This window comes from Monopterus albus, unplaced genomic scaffold (genome assembly GCF_001952655.1).
Source record: "Monopterus albus unplaced genomic scaffold, M_albus_1.0 scaffold38.1, whole genome shotgun sequence".
NCBI lineage: Eukaryota > Metazoa > Chordata > Actinopteri > Synbranchiformes > Synbranchidae > Monopterus > Monopterus albus.
In genome coordinates this window covers 2,521,518-2,543,069 of record NW_018127918.1, presented here as the reverse complement: position 1 = coordinate 2,543,069, position 21,552 = coordinate 2,521,518, and the positions used below count along the sequence as shown (strand labels likewise).

Sequence of the window (21,552 nt, the reverse complement as noted above, 5' to 3'; positions counted from 1 at the left end):
AGCCTCCTCTTCCTCTTTCCATCACTCTACTCAAACATAAAATCAGCTCACGTAAACACGCTGCTGTGCAGTAGTGTTTGCTTAATATTTTTCAGCTAATTGGACTATTGCCTGGGGGGAAACTCAATTACAATTATATCCATTAATTGAATTTAAGGCACAGTATAGGCACAGTATAACTGGACACTTTTGATGTGACTGTCTGAACATTGTTCTAAAAGAATGTAGCTGCTTTGCTGAATAACTGAGGTATACATCACTCCTACTGCCTACTTCATTGTTTTCTAAGACTGACAACAAAGCTGGTAGCAAACCAGATATTAGTCAGATATGTGTTCCAGATATTAGGCTGGATTCATACTGATACTTGCTCTGTGTTAAAACACTGCAAGGGGCTGTGTTAGTTGTAATACTCAAAGATAGGATTTTACAACTACTCCTTTTTCTTTGGTTGCGACATTCCGGTAAATAGCAGAAATACGGCATTCACATAACAAAGTCTATCAGGATTGCAGGCTTGCATGTATGGGATTGACCATTGTAGTGCCTTGCCACATGACATCACATTGTGTTGCAGAACACATTCTTTTTTGTCTCACAGTGCTGCGTTGTTTCAGACAACCCCTCAGTGGCTCCCCTTGCTGCACAAATGTACTTATCCTATTTCTAATAGATGAGAACAGCTGTGTTTTTCCACGCTGAGTGAAAGTCTGTGTAAACACAGCTCTGCTCATTCCCTTAGGGGTTACCAAGGAAACACAGATATTACCAGGAAAAAGGTCTGGTAAAATCTTAAGAACAAGGGGAGCTTTCCATTGACTAATTGATTCAGGTTGCTGAGCCAGTAATCAACTTAACATTTCAAACTTTTAAACAATTCAAATCAGAAAACCTCCATTAACTACCACAAGTGTCTCTGTCTTTGCTTATCTCCTTACTAAAACCTAACAATACAAAATTTTGCCATGCACAGAGGAGCGCGGGTGTTTTCCTGTGCCACATGTTATGACTAAACAATGCATCGGCAACTCAGGATATAAGGCTGTAAATGTGTGTAACAGAAAGCTAGGCCAAAATGCATTTCCTGCCAATGTCCTGGTAGGATCCCACAGATCAACACCTCTCAGAGACCTGCTGGGTGCTGACTATTGTGCTGATTCAAGAGAAGAAATCATGGCTTACAGGGCACTGGCATTCAAACACAATCATATCCCATAGAGAGAGAACAGAGAAAGCAACGCTGATAACAAAGTAGGTAGCATCAGATAAGAGGACCTGGTGCTCAGAGGCTTAACTGGGAATTTTCCTGTCTTTCCATGTCTTTTTTTTTAATGTGTTTGGTCTTCGTGTTTTCTTGTCATGAATAAATGTGTGTTCGCTGAAGGTGGAGGTGGGGTGGGGGCACATTTGAGGACATGCTTATTCTGATTAAGCACAGTGCAATTTTAGTGCCCATTTTGATTCAAAATAGCAATTGTGGTAACACCTGCTCAGACCACCTTTATCACAAATGCAGGTAAATTGCCTTTCCCCTGCCAAGACTCTAGGCTGGGAAATGCAAGAATAGGTACCCAAATTTATTCTAATGGCCACACTAACTTAAAATAAACTCTTATTTTTGCAAATGATTTGCCGGGTTTCACTCTGAATAGTTTATTGTTTACTGCTTTTTATGTCATCAAATAAAGTATTAAAAACAAACTTACCAGAAATATTATCACTTTTAGACACATTAGCGTGGCGATATCTACCAAAAACCAGAGAATTGACCTCTGGGAAAATTTACTTTGTACTTTTGAGTTTTTATTTTGGCTCATGTCCCATTCACTAACATAAAGGAGGCGGGATTTAAGACCTTTACCTCAACCAGCCATCAGGGGCGATGGTGTAACAGAGGCTTCACTTCCTAGCCTGTCCATCTTTGTTTACAGTCCATGGTTTAGACCCAGTGGTGATGCTAGACAAAATATTAGAGGTCATAATTTTCATTAGGTATTATCCTGCATATTATGACTGTATATATTTTTACAGTTTCATTACTTGCCAGAATATCTTGCTGTTTATCAATGTTTTGAATAGAACTAACATCGTTACTCTGAGGTACAACCACTTGTATGTCATAACTTTTTCTGGGACATATTGAACCATTCATCACAGCAGCAATGTTACTGCTGGTGCTCCGCTTCCAAGGCACAAAAACAAAAAACAATTTCATGCACTGTAGTGATATAAAGTGTGATCCAAAACAGGAACTATAACCTACAACATTTTCTAAAATGGTAATTTGGCAATGGCAACAGGGTGAGCAACAAATATGTGGTAATAACTAACAGTTAAGCTTTTTTTTGCCTAACTGAGCTGGGGGAATAGAGAAATGTATTGCACAGAGGCAGCAATCCAAGATTCACTGCCAGATTAGGCTGCTTCCTCTCACACTGTTCAGGCCCTCTTGCCTACTACTGGTGCCAGTGCTGGAGGCAGATCCAGTGTGAAGACTGGCAGATATATACATCAGATAGAAGATAGAAATGGTGGATTGGCCTGTCCAGACACCCTGAGTTTACCAAAACATATAAAGTTCATCTGTTATTCAAAGGCCATTGCGCTAGCATGTACAGACTTCTCATCTTTATGGCAACCATCTAGTGTGACAGTGGAAGTGCCTGAGTCTGCGTCTGAGTAAATACGAAGCTTTCTCCCTTCAAGTACACATTTAAATGCACATTCATAGCAGCACTCTGACTTGACCAGATGTTCTATAAATTCTCAGTGGCCACAGTGATGTCAGTTATTTACTGCTGACAAGACAAAATAAAAATAGCATAAATTTGAGAGAAATGTTTTCAGACTTTTACAGTAGGTTACATCTAAATGCTGTTTTGTGTGCATCTCTAAGTAAAATTTTTGTTTGCTGACTGACTTTTTAATGAGCTAAACAATCCAATGAAAATGCTCCCCTCTCAGTAAAAAACCATCAATATGACAGGCACTGCTAGGTGCTGGATGAGATGACCAAATGTTTGGTGCTCTATTCCCCCTAGCACAGCAAAATAACATGTGTTCAGACAGACCTCCTTATCTGCTTTGTGAAGAGCCAAGCAGAGCAGGAAGCTTCCTGCTCTGCTTGGCTCTGTGTAACCTACAATGGTTTTTGGCCTCACTTTGCCTTGAAGCATTGTGTGAAAATAGCCAAACTGTGCTTTGCTATAAGATAATCTAAAATAATAAAACAACCAAACTGAGACACAACAGACAACCCCTGAAATACCAGCTGAGTTGGACAAAAACATCTGCTCTACAGCTACAGTACACCAGAAGCCGCTGCATGCTATGATGGTCTGAGCCTTCAGATCTACAAAAATCTCTTCCTGCTTTACCCTTACCAAAAAGAACTGCAATGTCCGGTACAGTAAGAATGAAAGCAGAGTGAACACGTCCACTCTTTGCTGTTGGCACTGGTTCAGCTACATGTTCAGCTTCAATTTGCTAAATATTTTCACATTTAGTCGCAGTGAAGCTATAAATTCAGCTATAAATATCATGCAGGCTATTCCATTGTCAGGATGCGCTTGTAGTGGTGAAGAGGGATAAAAGTAGTTGTGAGTCATATATCAAAAGCTTAGAGAAGTAACATAGCAAATTGTAAACTGCAAACTAGTCATGATTTTACACAGAAAAAGAAATTGAGATTTTTAACGCCACCACCATCTTGTGATTTCAGTTGGGACTTACTCTCTAATCATTGTATGACAAATGATAACAAGCATACACCTTTAAAATATGGTCATTTTGAAGGTGTAGCATCTTCTTACATTAAATTAACCTTGACAAAATCAGTGCTTAGAATGTGAATCCACCATGACTGTTTGATACCAGTTCTGCAAAAGCATATTTTGTATTTTTGGATGCTATTTCACACTCCCACAAAGACAACAAAGCATATGAGAGGAGCAACAGGAATTTGTCTCTCCAAACACAAGGCAGAGTTCTATTCTCCAAATATGGATGGCTCCAGAATTACACTGTACTATTCTTTTTTAAACCATAAACTGTGTAGGCAATTTGAAAAGGATATCCAATCCCAGTTCGATGACACTCCACTCCACTCCTGTGCTCTCATAACACATGGTCCACTCCCACACTGCACTCATGAGCTCAAAATCCAGTGCTCTAATCTGTCCAGCCAGCCATCCATCCATCCATTATCTATACTGCTTATTCCTGAATAGGGTCACGGAGGGGCTGGAGCCAATCCCAGCCGACACTGGGCGGGAGGCAGGGTCCACCCTGGACAGGTTGCCAGTCTACTACAGGGGGGACACTTAGAGACAAACAGCCACACACACCCACACTCACTCCTACGGGCAATTTAGAGTCACCAGTCAACTTAAGCTGCATGTCTTTGGACTGTTGGAGGAAGCCGGAGCACCCGGAGAGAACCCACACAGGCACAGGGAGAACATGCAAACTCCACACAGAAAGGCAACGGGTTGGCCTGGGCTCAAACCTAGAAGCTTCTTGCTGTGAGGTGACAGCGCTAACATCACACTGCTGTGCTGCAACATTATGTACATGACCTGAAAAAAAACAAGCTGGTTAAAACACCTTTCAGATACGTGAAAAATACAGTGGTCATATGGGAAAGCTAGAGGCTTGCTGACCATCAGTAGCTGCCATGTTGTCTCCCCCAGTGAAGAAAAACAAAATCACCCTGGATATTTTGTGAGGTAACAGTTTATATAAACTACACAGGAAATGTTAAATCCAAGGTTTTACAGAATATTCTCAGATTAAATGTGGTTTGCATAAAAAAATGGGAGTCACTACCATGTTTAGGTATTTTCTCTGTTGTTCAATGTTCAACTCTAGCAGAGTTGAAAGCAAGATAAACTTGAGTCAATGTAACAAATGTTGTAAAGCAAATTTCAATATTGTTTTTAGTTATTCAGTTTAAAATCTAGAACAATCACAAAATCACATCTTTACAGTAACATCAAAAACTCCATGTATATGTGTGGCACAGCAGACTTACAGGTAACTGTTTCTCCAGGCAGTTGTTGAAGTTTTTGATTTGGTTGGGCTTCAGCTTCTTAAGGGGGATTCGTGTTTCCCCGATGAACTCATTGTGGCGGAATTTGTCCTCATCACACACTGAAATCCTGGAAGCAGAAGGACAGAGCAGACAGAGGAGGACAGAGTGAAGTGACGTTCATGTTAAGGTTTTGTTTGGCAGGAAGCATAAAACTAGTCATTTTCCACCTGGAACCCATCATCCTCTATGACGGGGATTCAATTCTCACCAAAATCTTCACTTGACTATAGAGCTACGCCCATCGACTATCTAAGGCCATTGGGCTCACCACACTGAATTGAACTCAGTCCTGCAGAGAAGTAGTTCATAAAATTTTTGTCAGGCTCAGTCAGTCTGACAGAAAATGATGAGATAATTATGCTTTTGGAAGCATTCAGTCATGTTTGGATCAAAAGACTCAAAATGGAAACCTCTGATGAGAAGAAGTGGAGAGACATTTCTGATGATTGAAAAATGGCATGGTTCCTGATCATGTCAAAGTAATTTAAAACAAAGTCACAACTTGAACTTGAACACATCCTGTGCTCATCTTATTTACTTAATGCAGCCTGTTTACTAATTTGTATAATGGGCCCATTTTTATGTTTTCCACTAAACACATAAACACAGTATCCACCCTTTTGTCAGTGAATGGCATCATCTATTACAGCATGTTTGCCACTGTGCTCTACAGTCAATAAAAATATTTATTATAATAATGAGTATAATTGTTGACAAAAGATGTGACCAGATGGTGAAAAGCAGCTCTCAGTTCAGTACCACTGAGGACAAACACTCTACAGTCTCAGGTTTTACTTTCCAGACTGGGGATCCATATTCCTCTCCCCCATTTCATTAAACTTATAATGAAAGTCAATTATTGGTGTGAGATAATGCTGCTCTCAGCAGACCTATGTCTTCAGTAATTGCAGAGAGAACTCTCAATGTAAGCACTCACAGTTCTGACATGTCATGATTCACCCTCATAACTATATCGGGCTCATGTGGTGGAACACTGTTTCAAGCGCATTCTCTGAATAATCAGCCGCAATATGGAACAAAACATGCAGCCTTTGTGCACCCCATGGCATGAGCAATATTTATTAGCATGGTAGCTTGAATGGGACGCAGCCTAATCAGAATCACAATGAATCTCAATGGATAAAAAAAATAACTTATCTTCTACAGGGACAGGTGGTGCTGAATTCAAACTTCAATTTAAAAAAAGAATTGAGTAGTGTTGTTTGGAAACATGGAGGCCTTTCTCACTGCATATTGTTTCTTGAAAATGGTAAATCAAGGCACTGTTATAGAAATAGATTTTTTTTTTGTCTTGTGCACAGACAAGTCCCCATTAGATCACACCTCCTGGATGCTGCCTATAGTAGAGACCTTCACTGTTGTTATGGCATTCTGTGCCATCACAGTACAGTAATATTTTCCTGCCCTGCAAAACAAAAACAATACTGTAGATTTGCAGAGTGTCGATAAGATTGCCACTGAATACTAGTGATTCAACAATTAGCTCACTAGCTACTAAGCTGCAGCCAAGTCTGAAAAGTGGAAGAGGTACTCAGATTGTTTGTTTAGGTAAAAGCAGCAATACAATAATGTAAAAATATACTTAAAGTACCAAAAGTAACAGCACTCATTATGTAAAATGGCACAGTTTACATGTATCATATTTTTTGATTATAATTACTGATGTATTATTGTGTCTGTCACATTTAATGTTGCAGCTGATGAAGGAAGAGCTCATTTTAACTTATGTGCTTATGATTTGAATTACTACTGGGTAGCGTATGAATTTTACCACAAGGATCAATACATTTTATGATCATACTGTATTTTTTTTATTAACCTTATTTTGAAAAATAAATAAATGTAGTGAGTACAATATACAATATTTTTGCCTGAAATATAGTGAGGTCAAAATATGATGTACAGTAGCACAAAATGAAAATACTCAAGTAAAGTACAGATACCTAAACAATTACCTAAGCAGAATTTGAGTGTATATAGGACCTCATTCACAATTTTATATAGAACTATTAACTATATAACTTATTGTACACTGAACAGCAAATTAATACTTAAGGATCATTTCATAATTTTGTATTATTGCTGTCATCACTAGTGGTGTGCAAATGTAAAGGATTCATCACCTGGAGATCATGAATTTCTATACAAAAATTTGTGCTAATCCATTTAGTAGATGTTGAGCTATTTCACAGGATACTGTAAGTGATAACTTTGATATGTGGGTGGTGCTACAGGAAGAATCAGGTCACCAGAGTCAGTAGGTTTCATCCACTTGTTGGGAGCATATACTGTATGTCTTTGTAAAATGTCATGGTATTCCATCCGATACTTTCTGGGATGTTTCAGTCAAGACCAACTGCCAAAAGACCAACAGAGTGATGCTGACTTAAAATGCCTAAAATCGCCATCACTGCCAATATGTACAATTTTATGCCATAGACACCAGTTTCTGTGATGCATGGGGGAAATCGAAACCCTAAAGCAAACTAAAATCCTCCACTGCATACAGCCCACCTATCACTGGGATGTACACTGCAGCTAACAAATGATTATGCATATGATTATGTAACCTACTTCGACCACTTGATTGCACAGTGTTAACACTTTGATAAAAATAAAGGAGCAAAGAACAGTGAAGTAACACTTCCCAGTAACAGTGTCACATTCTTAACACAGAAAGTTGAAATGCCTGTTCTGAGAACAGACTAACTATTCTCAGGTGTTGCAGAAAAACACAACCAGCAAACACAAAGTCCTGTCACCCAAACAAGAGTGCTTTTTGGAGATAACACAAACAAAGGGTTTCCTAACTGTTATTCTGATAGGGGGCTATCACACATTCAGGCTTGCCCTGCCACATAAACTCACATCATAAATTGTAGTGAAAAGAAATACGCAGGATAAATAACAACATCAGTCATTTCTGGGTAAAATGGCTGTTGCCAAATGGGGGCTGTAATGCAGTGATTTACTTCAGGAGCCAGGAAGAAAAGGAGCAGTCAAACATCACTGCTCCTTGAAAATGACTTTCCAAACCCCTTCAAAACAGATCTACAGCCACTCAGACTAAAGCATACCAAAACAAGAACAGGAATTTTCTTTATTATTATTATTATCCAGTGTCCTTCCTTCCTTCCTTACGTCCTCTCCCTTGCTATCATGTCCTTCTCTTTTCCATCAGTTTTTTTCCTTCTTTCCTTCTTTCCTCCATCCTTCATTTCCTCCAATCCATCCCCTCCTTTTCTATTGCTTTCATCTTCTTTCTTTTGCTTCCCTTCATTCTGTTCATTTCCTTCTCCCCTTCCCTTTCATTTCTACAGTACTTACCCTTTTCCATTTATTGCCATCTTTATTTCCTTCCTTCCTTCCTTTTCTGTCACTCCTTTAGTCTTCCCCCTTCCATTACTTTTCTTTCTCTCCATTCTGGGTACACATGGGGCTTAAAGTTAAGAGTACCTGAGCGTTTTGCGGACCATATCTTCATCAGTGATGCCATAGTAGGTCAGGGTCTCACTCCAGACAGGGTTGAGTGTGTTGCGCAGAGTCTTAGTTCTAAGTTTATTAGCCTGAAAGACAAAAAGTGCAGTTGGCGAACAGAACTGAACATCACAACTGACTAACTACGGGCACCCTCTGACAGTTCAAGAGAGCTCATCCCTCAGGGGGGAGTTTCATTGAAATGCTGTCATAAACATATCTGTAAGTGTACAAAGCCTTTCTGTGCTGGTGAATATTTGTCAGCGCATTGTTGTTTGGTGGCACACATGCAAACACAATCGCACTGCTGCACACTGAACTCTGTCAGTAATGAAATATAAACAGCAGACTGCCTTGAAGTGAGAATGACAATCAAAGCAATGCAGGAAGTGGATGGAAAACAAAAATGTGTCCAACAAGTTACTTAGATGAGCTCAGTTTTTACTCAGGCTGTTTGTCATCACAACATTTTTCAGAAAACATTCTTCCAGTCACAGGCCTTCATTAGACATTAAATTCACAATGTTAAAAATACTTTTTTTTTTGCTTAAGCCAAGCTGCAACACAGCAACTAAACAGGAATCATGTTAGTTATGTGCTGAAACTCTTTCTTGATGAGCACCAGTTTATCTCCCCACCAAGCATTTCTGGTAAAGTGCAGGCTGTCAGTTACAGCACAGTCAGTACAGTCTAGAAAGCTGCTCATCCCTAGATATCTATAGAATGTTACCCCACTAAAACACATGACTAATTACTTTTACTGTATGTGTAATTTGTGAGATTTAGTGTTTTTGTTAGTCACAGAGTAGATTTTAACTTTGAACAGAGCAGGTTTGCTAATCCCCCTTGTTTATTCTAAACTAGGTTAAACACATTCTGACTTGAACTCATCTCGTAGACGTGAAATTGACATTGATCATCTCTTATCACACTCAGAGAGAAAGCAAAGTGAATCTGTTTCTTAAAAAAGTTAAATCATTTCAAAAGCCTTCAAATGAAGTAAAACAAACAAGCAAACAAAAACAATCTAAAAGTGTAGTGAGGAAATGTTAATTGCAGAGCCTAACACTGCACAATATGTCAGGCTAAAGACATTCAATCATGACACTAATACTGGAATAGACAACCTTTAAAGGGAACTCCACTGGTTTAAATTCTCACCAGACTGTTGCATAGCATCCTCACTGACTTACTTCATCAGAGTTGCATCAGCTGTAAACTAGCAACGTGATGAAAACTACTGTGACATGTGACATCATGACATTATCAATATAATGTGCAGGGAAATCCTCTGAGCATGCCACCAAACATGACAAGATGAGGATGATGACACTGTTTTGAGTCCTGGGTGAGGATGAACGATTCTGTTGAATTTAATCAATTAGCTGGTGCCGATTCTTTGCAAGTCTGATGATGCAATGAGGCTCTTGCTGATTGCTTCTGTCTCAGTCAGTGATTGATTCCCATAGGATGGGTGTTGAACATGCTTGCAAGTAAAGTCACACACAAACGGACACACACACACACACACACAGACACACAGACACACACACACACACACACACACACACACACACAGAGGGCTTAAAATGATGCTGCTTTTAAGACTTATTTTTGCATAAAAATGCAAATAACTTTTCATCTTCCATCCCTCTCTTTTAGACTACAAGTGTTTCAAGGTTTTTGATCTTGTCAGAGAAAAATGTCTCCCTCAACTTTTAAAACATTTAGAGTAGTGCATTAAGCACTGGACATATTCATAGAAACAATGTACAGTATTCCAGTTCATATAGTGCATTAAAATTCATTCAGGTTGGTGCTGGTGACCCAGGAGTCCAAAAATGCAATCCTAGTGTCCCATGACATCTCCCCTTTCAATGCCTTTAAACCATCTACTAACACATATGATGGTGGTAGGACCACTGGCACATCGAGTGGCAAGTGATTGGCATTTCTCGTAGAGGTAGGGGCTTGACGGGCAGGTTACTAGCCAATGCTCAACCCAGCAGTCTCCCATGCAAGTACTGACCAGACCCAGCCCTCCATAGCTTCTGAAATCAGACTAGATCAGTCGTATCCAGAGCTCACCAGAGAGCCCACTGACATGGTATAAAGGCAAAAATGCAAATAGGGATTAATTAATTTCAATTGATTTAGTTTGGTGTGTTGCCTTAAAAGAGTCAAACTGCATATATTAACTTAGTTCTAAAAATTTGCCATGTGTAATTAGTGTGCAATTACAGGTCTCATCCTAAGGCCAACTTCATTTCAGTGACTCCAACCCAGACACAAATAAAGATATATGCTCTATATGGATGAAACTTAAACACAAAGGAAAAACAGATGACTGCACAAGAACATAATTGAACGGTACAGCTGTGTTGAATATTAAAAGGAGCTTCCTTCACATAAAAAAGAACGCAAACAAAAACCTTAACATGCTGTAATGTAATGTAATATCTCTATAAATAAGTCAGCATGTGATATTGTATTGTACCTATTCATTCAGCTAATGCACTGGCTAAACCAGTGTTCCCATCAAATGTGAAGGTCAGTGTGTTGGCCAACTGGAGGAGGAACACCTTCTTCTTTAAAATGTCCTGCTTGGCAGCATCTGAGTGGATTGTTGGCAAGACGGTAAAGAGCAAGAGAACTGATCAGTTGAATTACAGAGCAGTCAGATGACAGGTACTTGTGGGCAGGGATGTCAGTCACAGTGAAGCAGGTTGACTAGAAGGTATGACGCAGCAAGTATTTAATTAAAGGGTTACAAAGCCTTGAACGGTTCAGATCCCTGAAATGACAATGTCAGAGTGAAATGCTGGTTTAACTAGGGCAATGAAAGCAGCAGATTTAATGGATAAAGAGTAAACCTGTCATAAAGATGGAGTTTTTTTGCACATGTAGCACTCATCATGTATTAAAAGAGGAATAAGTCATCACTACCGGTGCTAGAAATGAGCAACTGGTGTCACCTGTAGCAGATGGGGAGAGAGTGGGGCTGAAACACAAACACACAGAGGGAGATTTATTGAGCTGCAGGTGCAAACACTGCAGTTCCCGACTATTCAATAACCTAATTTACAGTAAATCACAGCAGCTCGTTTAAAAAAAACAACTTTAAATTAACCATCCTAAAATTGCTGAAAAAATGAAAATCGTGTTTGACACTTGCATCTCATTAAAATGACGTGTTAATGTAAAAACAAGTCAAGTAAGAAATTGTGCTTTGTTTGAAACTCAGTTTTTAAATGGTAAAAATGACAGTCAGCATGTACTGTATTAAACTGCATAACAGGAGAACCTATTTAAACAATAGATCAGGTTTGTAATTCATCTTAAAGTGACACACCAAATGGGAATAGCTTTTACTGTCAGACTAGTAATGTTAAATTTCACACCAGCAGCGCACAAGCGTGTTGCATATTACAGTAAGGTGAGCACATTTTGAAATGCAGTATAAAGCTGAGGTGTTCAAAAGGTATTACAAAATTAAAAGCTACGATGGTGGCTGACTATGCAAGTGGTTACACTTGGTGGGTGTCACGTTCACACCCGTGCTGCACCACTCATCATGACCAGTGGGTACAGTACTGCAAGACAGAAAACATAATAACCAAACATGGTTTACAAAGATCCATATAACCTTTTCCTTTTATAGTCCACCTTCAGTGTTGTGTTTGTGATATTGGTTTAGGCTATAAAACTATCAATTTATCCTTATAAAATTTACTTCAAGGAGTGATTTAATTTAAAACCAATCTAAGAAGGAGCCGTTTGTGCAAGTCAGTCTGTTTGCACAATCACATTTTAGCACTGATTTTCTGTTTATTCCAAGCTCCGAAAAACATGATTTTTATCTTAGTTTATTGCACAAGACAAAACAGTGGTGGAGTCTAGCTAGTGAGGAATAAATGTCATTCTCCCTAAACTCACAGATTTACATTAACTTCTTCAAATCAACACAATAAAGTAAAATGTTACCACTTTATCAGCTGCTGAATGTATAACTCCTGCCTGCATCTTCTTTTTATCAACACCATGTTAAACAGCTGAGCTATTAAAAGCATAAATGGTTTAGTTATTTGCTATACAGTAGCTACTGTAGGCTAAAAATGTCAACTGCTAAGCACCTTGTGGTCCTGTAAAAACATCATGATTTTGTTGAATTTAATCCCTGTCAGTAATCAGCAATTTAATCTGGAATAATTACAGGCATTTCATTGTTTGATTGTGGTCTCATGGGAGATTAAAGTGTGATGTGGCATTGCAGCAGACCGTGAAACTTCACTTCTAATTAGAGTGCAAGCAGAACTTATGACCTCTTTAGTGGGTCTTAATGAGGCTGTTAGACCGAACCAAATGATTATTCTGAGATCAAACTGGGAAAATGTAAGAGCAGGGGAGAAGGTGACAGAATCTTGTTTTAATGGCAGGAATCTGCAAAGGTCTCCCATTGAGACAAAGCCTATGAGCCACATGCCTCAATGGAGAATTTTATTTCATTTATCTGTCAAATAATCCACGACACTGCTGTAAATACTGTACATGCTCTCGAAAGCAAGAGGGTAGTTGGCTTTAGTAGTGACAGTCAAGGACTATTCTCCTGTAAAAGAACTAGTCCATTGTTTATGTTAGCATGTTATGATGACCAACAGTTTATTGCTACAGTTAGGTGAACAATTACGACATAAAAACATAGGATTTTCCAACAAGAAACCATGATTCAGCTCTCATGTTAAATATGTTTTTAGTCCATGACTGTTTTACACCTATAACCACAATGTTTTTCTGAACCTAACCAAGTTGTTTATTATTGTGAATATAACAAAACTGTGACGGTCCCATTTTTGTTTCCATGACCCTGAAGGTCCTGTACACCAGTGGAACGGTCATATGGAGTGTGTGATTGTTACTATAATGTCAAAGGTTTGGATAACTGGAATGATTATCTGGGTCATATTCTAAGGTAGAGAAATTGTTTAGATTGGAGCACTTGTTGGGTCAGGGTTGGAAAACTCCTAACACAAACTCAAATCATCAAAATCATGTGAAAAAATGTAACAGTGGTAGTCTATGAGACAGACAAATGATCTCATCTGAGCATGATGCATAAACCAGGCTTTTCATGAAAAGCTAAATATTTGTCATGGATTGTGAAAATATTTGCATACTGTTCAAAAGGTTTTAAAAGTAAATTTAAATTAACTTAGAAATGGCATTTAAACTAAGTCTTTTTAAAATGGGAACAAAAGTTGATTGTAATGCCATGAGAGGCGAAGCATTATGTGTCAGCTGGGATGAGATCGAGAGCTAGTAGGAGCAGCAGATGGCAGGTGGAGCAAACCAAACTGATTGATGTAGATAAGGGTCACCAACTGGCAGACTCCATTCCTGGCCCTGACCCCAACAGGTTTCTCTCTGTGACCACAAAGTGTTTCACATTTAGATAGTTATAAGTCTTATTCAGACCGACTTTTATTTTTAACAGATGTGGCATGGCCAGCTCAGCAGAGCTGTGTGAGTCCTTCAGTTGCTGTGTCAATCAGGTGAGAGCAGTCTAGCAGACAGGTGATCAGGTCATGCAGAGTGCGAAAAACAAACAAACTCAGAAACATTGACACTGAAATCAAGTGTGTCAATCAGGTGAGAGCAGTCTAGCAGACAGGTGATCAGGTCATGCAGAGTGCGAAAAACAAACAAACTCAGAAACACTGACACTGAAATCAAGTGCTCAAAAATGAGTGGACACACAAACACCTTTATTCTGCCTCTCTTCTACAAATCTAGCAAGGCCAGTAAATCTTCTGTGCTCTGAGTCTGTGGGGATCATTTTTAGACAGATAGTTCAAAGTTTGAGTTCAAAGTGTTTATTTGTCATATGCACAGTTAGGAAACGTGTTTCCCTGTACAATGAAATTCTTACTTTGCCGTCCACGTAAATGCCACAGAATACAAATGAAATATAAAGTAGATAAATAAGAAGCATAAAATCTAAGGCACTTTAAGCAGCAAATGCAGCAATATAATAATTTTATAACTCTAAATGTGTGAGGAAAAAACATTTTTTTGTGAAGGCACTAAGGAAATGTGGATGTGTAATAGCCTGGGTCTCTACTGGGGAGGATCTTGAGTGACAGTACTTCCTGGAATTGTAGCTGAATAGCCTTGTTATAAATAATTAAAAGTTTTCAATTTGACATCTATCAGTCTGTGAAAAATTAAGTGGTGAATGATGATAACAATGAAATCCTACATATACTGCTGCAGGGAAGTCCAAAAAAAACAAGTACTCTTCTCTGTAAACACTTTAATATTAAATAAGTTTTCCAGCTGATGTCACCACAAACATCATCACTTCAGGACATCTCTAAGATTTCACACATATATACAGTTAAGCAACACTGCACAAGATCTATAAAAAGAGTTTGATGTGTGAAATTGAGAGTTCCCCTTTAAATATGAAGCTAGAGTTGGAATGGGTTTAGCCTAGCTTAGCATAAAGACTGGAAGCAGGGGGAAACAGTGAGCCTGGCTCCGATCAAACTAATGAACCTGCCAGCACCTCTGCAGCTCACTACAATCTCACAAACAGAGATGTAGGAAAACACTTTTCGTGTACTGTTGTATGCTACAATTATTTCCCAAAGAACAACAGTTGCTTATCTCTGTGTATAATACAGGTTGCCAGGTACAGTCAGTACCTTAAGGTTTTTATTTAATTGTTAGGTTTTGCATGATGGCACCAAACCTGGCAACCTCACTGTGCCAACTCTGGGAAAACATAATTCCTGCATGTACAGTATACCTCCTTTTAAAGCAATAAACTGTTTTTTATTTCTTTTGCACATTGAATAAACAGTGGTTTAATTAATGAGTAGGTGTTTTTCCCCCAGACTGGACAGATGTTTGAATGTTGTTTTATCACAGAATAATGACATGTGATTTAATAATCCAAAACAATGAATGAATCATAATTAAAAGCTGGGTTAATCCTGCCAACAGCTACACATAATATTGTGAAGACAATAGCAATTATCTTGTGGTAAATTACATAGAATTATCATTTAGAACAAATAAAGTGATAAATCACCACTTACATGATTATGTGTCATTTTCTTTCAAAGGTTTAGAGTATTTTTAGCCTTAAATGGTAGTGACCAAATCAGAGTATATAGTATTTCCCCCTATATCTCTGCAGGATGAGTCTTTCAGCAATAATACGCAGATTTTACTGAAAGCATCAAAACATTTATTTCACTGTCAGAAGATACACAACAATCTGGTCACTAGTTGCTGAAAATTATGCTCTTGACCCCCTCTGTTGAATAGATATGATCACAGATGATATCTAGATTCTACTTAACTCAAGCAATTATGTAGGAGGAGCTATCCAATTCAGACTAGCAGTAGGCAGGCTGCTGATTTGTTTTATGGGCCTAGTCTTTGAGTGGTGTGATATTTATTAGCGTACTGTTTCATTACAGTCATCAGCCCCTGGGCTTTCTTATTTACTGAATGGTTAATTACATGTTCTGATGCTAATAATCACAACTCTGTCCTTGCATCGTCACTAATTAGTCCATTTTTTAATTCCAGGAGAACACGCTATGCCACAACCAAGCACCATCAGTGTCTATGTACAAGAAGCAGTCAGTAATTTATTCAAGTCAGTGCCATTTGTGCTGTGACCAAAGACAGATCAGGTAATAAGAGTGTTTCTGAATATAACCCAACCAGTGCTTGAAATGGGAAGAATAGTCCCCCTATTCCCCTCATGGGCATGTATGTTGCCTCAGGGCATGACTATTGCCTCAGTTCGAAGTACACTGCAACCTTAATTGTGCAAGTAAACCTTAAAACATTTGTTGCTGCTTCTGGGAGAGCTTAGGCCTCTTTTTGAAGGAGCTGTCCCCATCTGGCTCCCACACTGTAGCTGGCAGAATGCACCTAAACTGTTTGTCCTAACTGCAGCTTCTTGTCACTGCCCCCTGCTCCCATCATCTGCTTTTGGCACTATCCAGGCAAGACACAATGCTCCTCAAATGAGCAAAGAGTACCGCCGGCAGCTTGTGAGAACTGCTGTAGAAGTAAAATGTAGAAGTGCGGTTATGGCGTGCCAGTGCATGCCAGCCCACTTTGCTGAACTAAAATAATAACACCAAACTAAAATAATAAGAACTATAATAAAATAATAAGAAATACAAATACTAAGAATTTATGATCATATTTAAAACATACTAAAATCATTTACTAGGCCAAATATCTACCTTCAGATTCAGCTACTATTTGTTACAATGCTTTTAACAAAAACAGTTGAACCTGTGTGCACGGTTTGCTGATCTGTTCCCTCAGCTCTGTAGCTTTGCATGGACCTTCTTTCAATATTAACATCTGTTAATGTTTCTATAATGACCCACTGTAAATCATACACCATGAGTAGACAAATGAGTAAATCACATTTTTTAGAATTATATTAAATACATAAAAAACATAACCTGTCAGGCATAACTACACAAGTAGCAGAGGTCTGAAGTCAAAGCTAAAGTTTTTTGGCAAGAGCAGGCGCTGAACAATTACATAGATCAAAAGAACAAATGAGATGAGTGTGAAAAGGTATTGGAAGAAAGGGAGATGTGAGTCAGATAGATGGATAATTGCACAGCTTTATCTTTCAATAAGCTGCTTTTGTGGAATGTACTCATTCACAGGATCTGCATTAAAGGACTTTAATGAAAGGATTAAATCAATCTCAAGGCCGGCTATCAGACGCAAGCGAAAAGATTTTACTTTCTTCTGGAAAACAACCACTGAGTCATTTAGTATTGAGAAACATAACATACATGCCCATCTTTTGTCTCATATGTGTATAATGACTGGGGTCTGACATGTGGAGGCCCATGAGAGCTCTAATAGCTCTTATACAAGAGATAATAAATCACATCTCTTCAAGTGTGTCCACTTGTGATATTGAACAGGCCAAAACTGACTCACAGTATGATGATAAGAGGCAAGTGAGACACATCATTGGTAAGTGGCTATATTAGGCCAGTCAGTTAATGTTGTTTACACTGATGAAGATTTGCGCTGACATTCCCTCACTGTGGTGCTCCTTGAATCATGAAATAGATTATTAGCGTTCTCCCCATGTGGGTCTATTTTAGAGCCTTAAGAAAACCACAAGAAGTGCTTCATAGAAAATATGTGGATCCCTGAAAACCCAGTCTTCAGGGATCTTTGTTAACCCATCAAAGGTCATTTAAACAACGTTAAAGAATTTAATCTACACACAGCCAGACATTAAAATTGCAGTGTGTCTTTGAAAGCAGGGAACGCTCATTCTCACAGCCTTTACAACTTTCTGTTGACTCTTGCTTTGTGTTTTGTGTGATTATGACTTAAAGGAAAAGTTAAATACTTTGGAAAGTATGTGTATTTGTGTCATTCCATGAATGAGATGGGCCGGATCCACTGTTATGTTTTTGTGTTAAGCACTGGAGCTGCAGTCAGAATATGGTTAGCTTAGATTGGCATGAAGATTGGAGGCAGGTAAAACAACTAGCCTGGTCCTGTCTAGTCATTTTTATTTATTAGATTTATTATTAACATGGTACATACCTTGCTGGCTCCGGGCAGTAAGTGTAACTTGACATAGGGGTCTGACAGCCCATTGTGGTCCATCGGCTTGAGCCCCTGGGGATGAAACACAGAGATACACAAGTTCCTCTAAAACTGTTTGAATAATTCATAGACGATTCAGCAGCTATGTTAATTAGACCTTGTAATATGGAAAGGTCAGGGAGTCACCCCCCCCAAAAAAGATTTAACCTCTGACATCATAAAAAGCTGACAATTTGTTCTGAGAGTAGTGCTGAAGGAAAACTTACAAAGTGTAAACTGCAAAAGGTTCAGCATCTGGTGACCATGATGAGCTCAGTAAAAGTTAAACAGACTTTTGTATTAGAACACTGGCTGATGCTTGTGGTGTAAGAGGAAAGGTCAGCAGGTCACCAAAACATTAGAATGGACCATATTTGTGGACCATGAGTGTCATCATCAAATTTAAAATATGAAAATCTGTTCGGATGTGAATATTCACATCAAGTTTCCTGACAATCTAGAACCTGTTCTAGAACCCAGCCAGCACTGCAGGTAAAACTGTTCCCACCTAAACAATATTGTGTTGACATTATAACATATGTCGGGCTATGTTTTCCAGTGTACAATTGAATGTGGATATGATATTGACTTGTCTAATGAAGAACAGCTAAAAATGTCATAATGTACTACTGAATTTCTATTCAATTTTATTTGTATATTGCCAATTCACAACAACAATAATCTCATGACACTTTACATAATAAAGTTTTGAGTATTATAGAGAAAAACCCAACAAATTCCCCCTTGAGGATGCACTTGGTGACAGTAGAGAGGAAAAACTCCCTTTAACAAAAGAAACCTCTGACAGACCAAGGCTCTACTGTAGGTGAGTGGCCTTCTGCATGTGTGTAAGACACCAAGAATCCAATATAATACCAAGAATATACACAGTGTGCAGAACATTTGATGCAGATGTTTGAGATATTCAGTACAGTACCATCTCATCTGAAAAGACTCCCCCTATCGCCCTGAATACTGAAGTGAATAAAGGCACTATTTAAAAAAAAAAAAAAAAAAATCTTCAAAAAGCAAATCAATGAGCCTCATAGAGGGATCAGGAAGTAAAGGTCACTCATAAGGTGACTGAATAAAACAACACCATGAGGGTTCTTGCCTAGAGAAAGAAAGGACCTGAAGGGTTTCCAGGGTGTAACACAGGGAGAACAAACAGAAGACCTCAAACCAAATGCTGCTGGGAAAACTGAATGATCGATTTCCTGATCAGATTTTTTGAAAAGTCAGAATATACTGTACGTTCCACACAAGGTGCTTTTAAATGATTTTGTTCACATTTCATATGACGATGCCTTGTTTCAATTTGCTTAACTCCTTTATTCAATTACATATTATATTTTTGATGGCACATGGCTGTGGTATGAGCAGGTTCTCATTTCCTATATCTTAGATTACAATCATTACGGGGTATTATCCTTTACATAAATCATCTAAAACTTCACAAGATATCACATGACCTATAAGCCACTATTTTAAAAAGAAAATGTTTCTTGGAGTGGTCATTTTTCTTTTTCCTTTTCTTTTGTTTTCTATTATTGCAACACAAAACAGCACATTTACAGATCAGAGGACATAAGATGGAAGAGCTGTTATATTTCTGAGATATTCACTTAAAAAAAACTGTTGAAATTTGATTTTGAGGTGTTTCCTCAATCCGCCTGTTCAGCAGCTCCATGTATTAGTATGATGATAGAATCAACAGCTGACAGGAAGATGCTGCAAAGCTGCTGTGATCATAGGACTAACATTCAGCATGACATTAGATCTCACCTAGGAAAAAGTGAACGATATGGCCAACACTGTATACAATCTTTTTATGAGTTTACTGCATAACATTCTGGCCTATTAAAGTTCCTGTCAGGGACTAATTGGCATCTTTGCCTCCTATGTTGGTGCTGAATACTGGAGGAATATACCGAGTCCTGATTCTCAGGGCTGGCACAACAGACTGAGGAATGTGAGCTGCAGTATCTTAGTTTGTTGCTGAACCATCTCGAATGTTTGCTTTTTATAATCTAACTGAGTGAGGATTAGGAGGAGGCTTTTTGGCCTACAGTGCATACCATAACATATTAAAAATGTTTGTATGCAGTGGTAAAAAAAAATTCATATTTTATAAATATTTGATATTTCATCACAAGTATTAGAAAAAATATCAGGTAATGTTGCAATATTTACAACCTCTGCACCTTTCTTTACCTGAGGACTTAATACACTGACTTCTAGTTTTTCTGCTGATAGCAAATGGTCTGCATTTATCTTAGGCCTTAAAGAGCTGGTTCTTCTGATCAAGTTTTATAAATACCAAGTGTATTTTAAACTAATCTATGACATTTTATTCACCCAAAGTTATTCAGATTTCTCTAAACCCATTTTATCAAACAGATTAAATTATTCTGATTATTCATTCACCTCTAGCAGCTGTTTCATTGGTTATTAACACAAAATGTATATTATTCATGAGCACTTATTTTGATTATGACTTACGCTCACCCCCAGCCAATCAGAATAGTAGCTAATGAATAATGCAAGTATCCTAAGGTTGATCTTTATCTTGTGTAATGGCTGCAGTTGTAAACACACAACAGTATATAGAGGTATAGTAACCAGAGTGTGATCCTGAATGGGAAGGAGAGGAACCTGCTCTTTCAGCCCCAGAGACTTCAGCTGGATGTTTCAGAACAGCAGGATTGTGTTTTAAACATAGCAGGAGGTATCTAGCTTAGCTTTAGCACAGCTATATTCATTTAGCATAGTAATGCTCCCTACGATGGCAGCATAGCACTGCGCAGGGGTTCAACACCTGGGTGCACCGTCACAACAGGCACAGTTTCAACACCGCTTGCTCCCGACAGCAGGGAGCTAGAGTTTAATAATTTGACAGCAGAGGAGGCCATCACACCCTGATCTATCCCAAACCTCCATCATTCCAGCTCTTTAAAATGTGATCATTCATTATGCTGCTTAGCACAGAGAAAAACAGACTTGCTGAATAATTAAACATACTTATTTATACACAGAATAATGGATAATAAGGCTTTTAAACCCCAAGGCTTCATGATTTCATAATGCAAAAATTTCATTCCTCCTCTGGAAAATAATCACGATTTCACATCACTGAAAACTGGCCTGAAAAAAAAAGAAAATTCTTTATAGTGACATTATTTTAATTGTTTCTCATCTTTATGGTTGTTTAATAGACCAAAGAGAGAAAAACAAAACAAACATGATGTTTATTCACCCACAATGATCAGACTTATAGCAGAGCTTGGCTCAAAGCCCAGCAC

At 38.4% G+C, this 21,552-nt stretch overlaps 2 protein-coding genes across 5 annotated transcripts in view; both read right to left on the bottom strand.

Annotated features, from left to right (window-relative positions):
• Positions 1 to 21,552, bottom strand: part of rad51d (RAD51 paralog D) — a 477,561-nt gene that overhangs the window by 339,520 nt on the left and 116,489 nt on the right. The window lies entirely within an intron of this gene.
• Positions 1 to 21,552, bottom strand: part of doc2b (double C2-like domains, beta) — a 116,874-nt gene that overhangs the window by 14,845 nt on the left and 80,477 nt on the right. For both annotated transcript variants that reach the window (XM_020598604.1, XM_020598605.1), the window contains 3 exons: positions 18,209 to 18,283; positions 8,570 to 8,679; positions 5,033 to 5,159 (listed from right to left, as the gene is read on the bottom strand). In XM_020598604.1, coding sequence (XP_020454260.1) covers positions 5,033 to 5,159; positions 8,570 to 8,679; positions 18,209 to 18,283 — 312 coding nt within the window. The remainder of the gene's footprint in view (positions 1 to 5,032; positions 5,160 to 8,569; positions 8,680 to 18,208; positions 18,284 to 21,552) is intronic.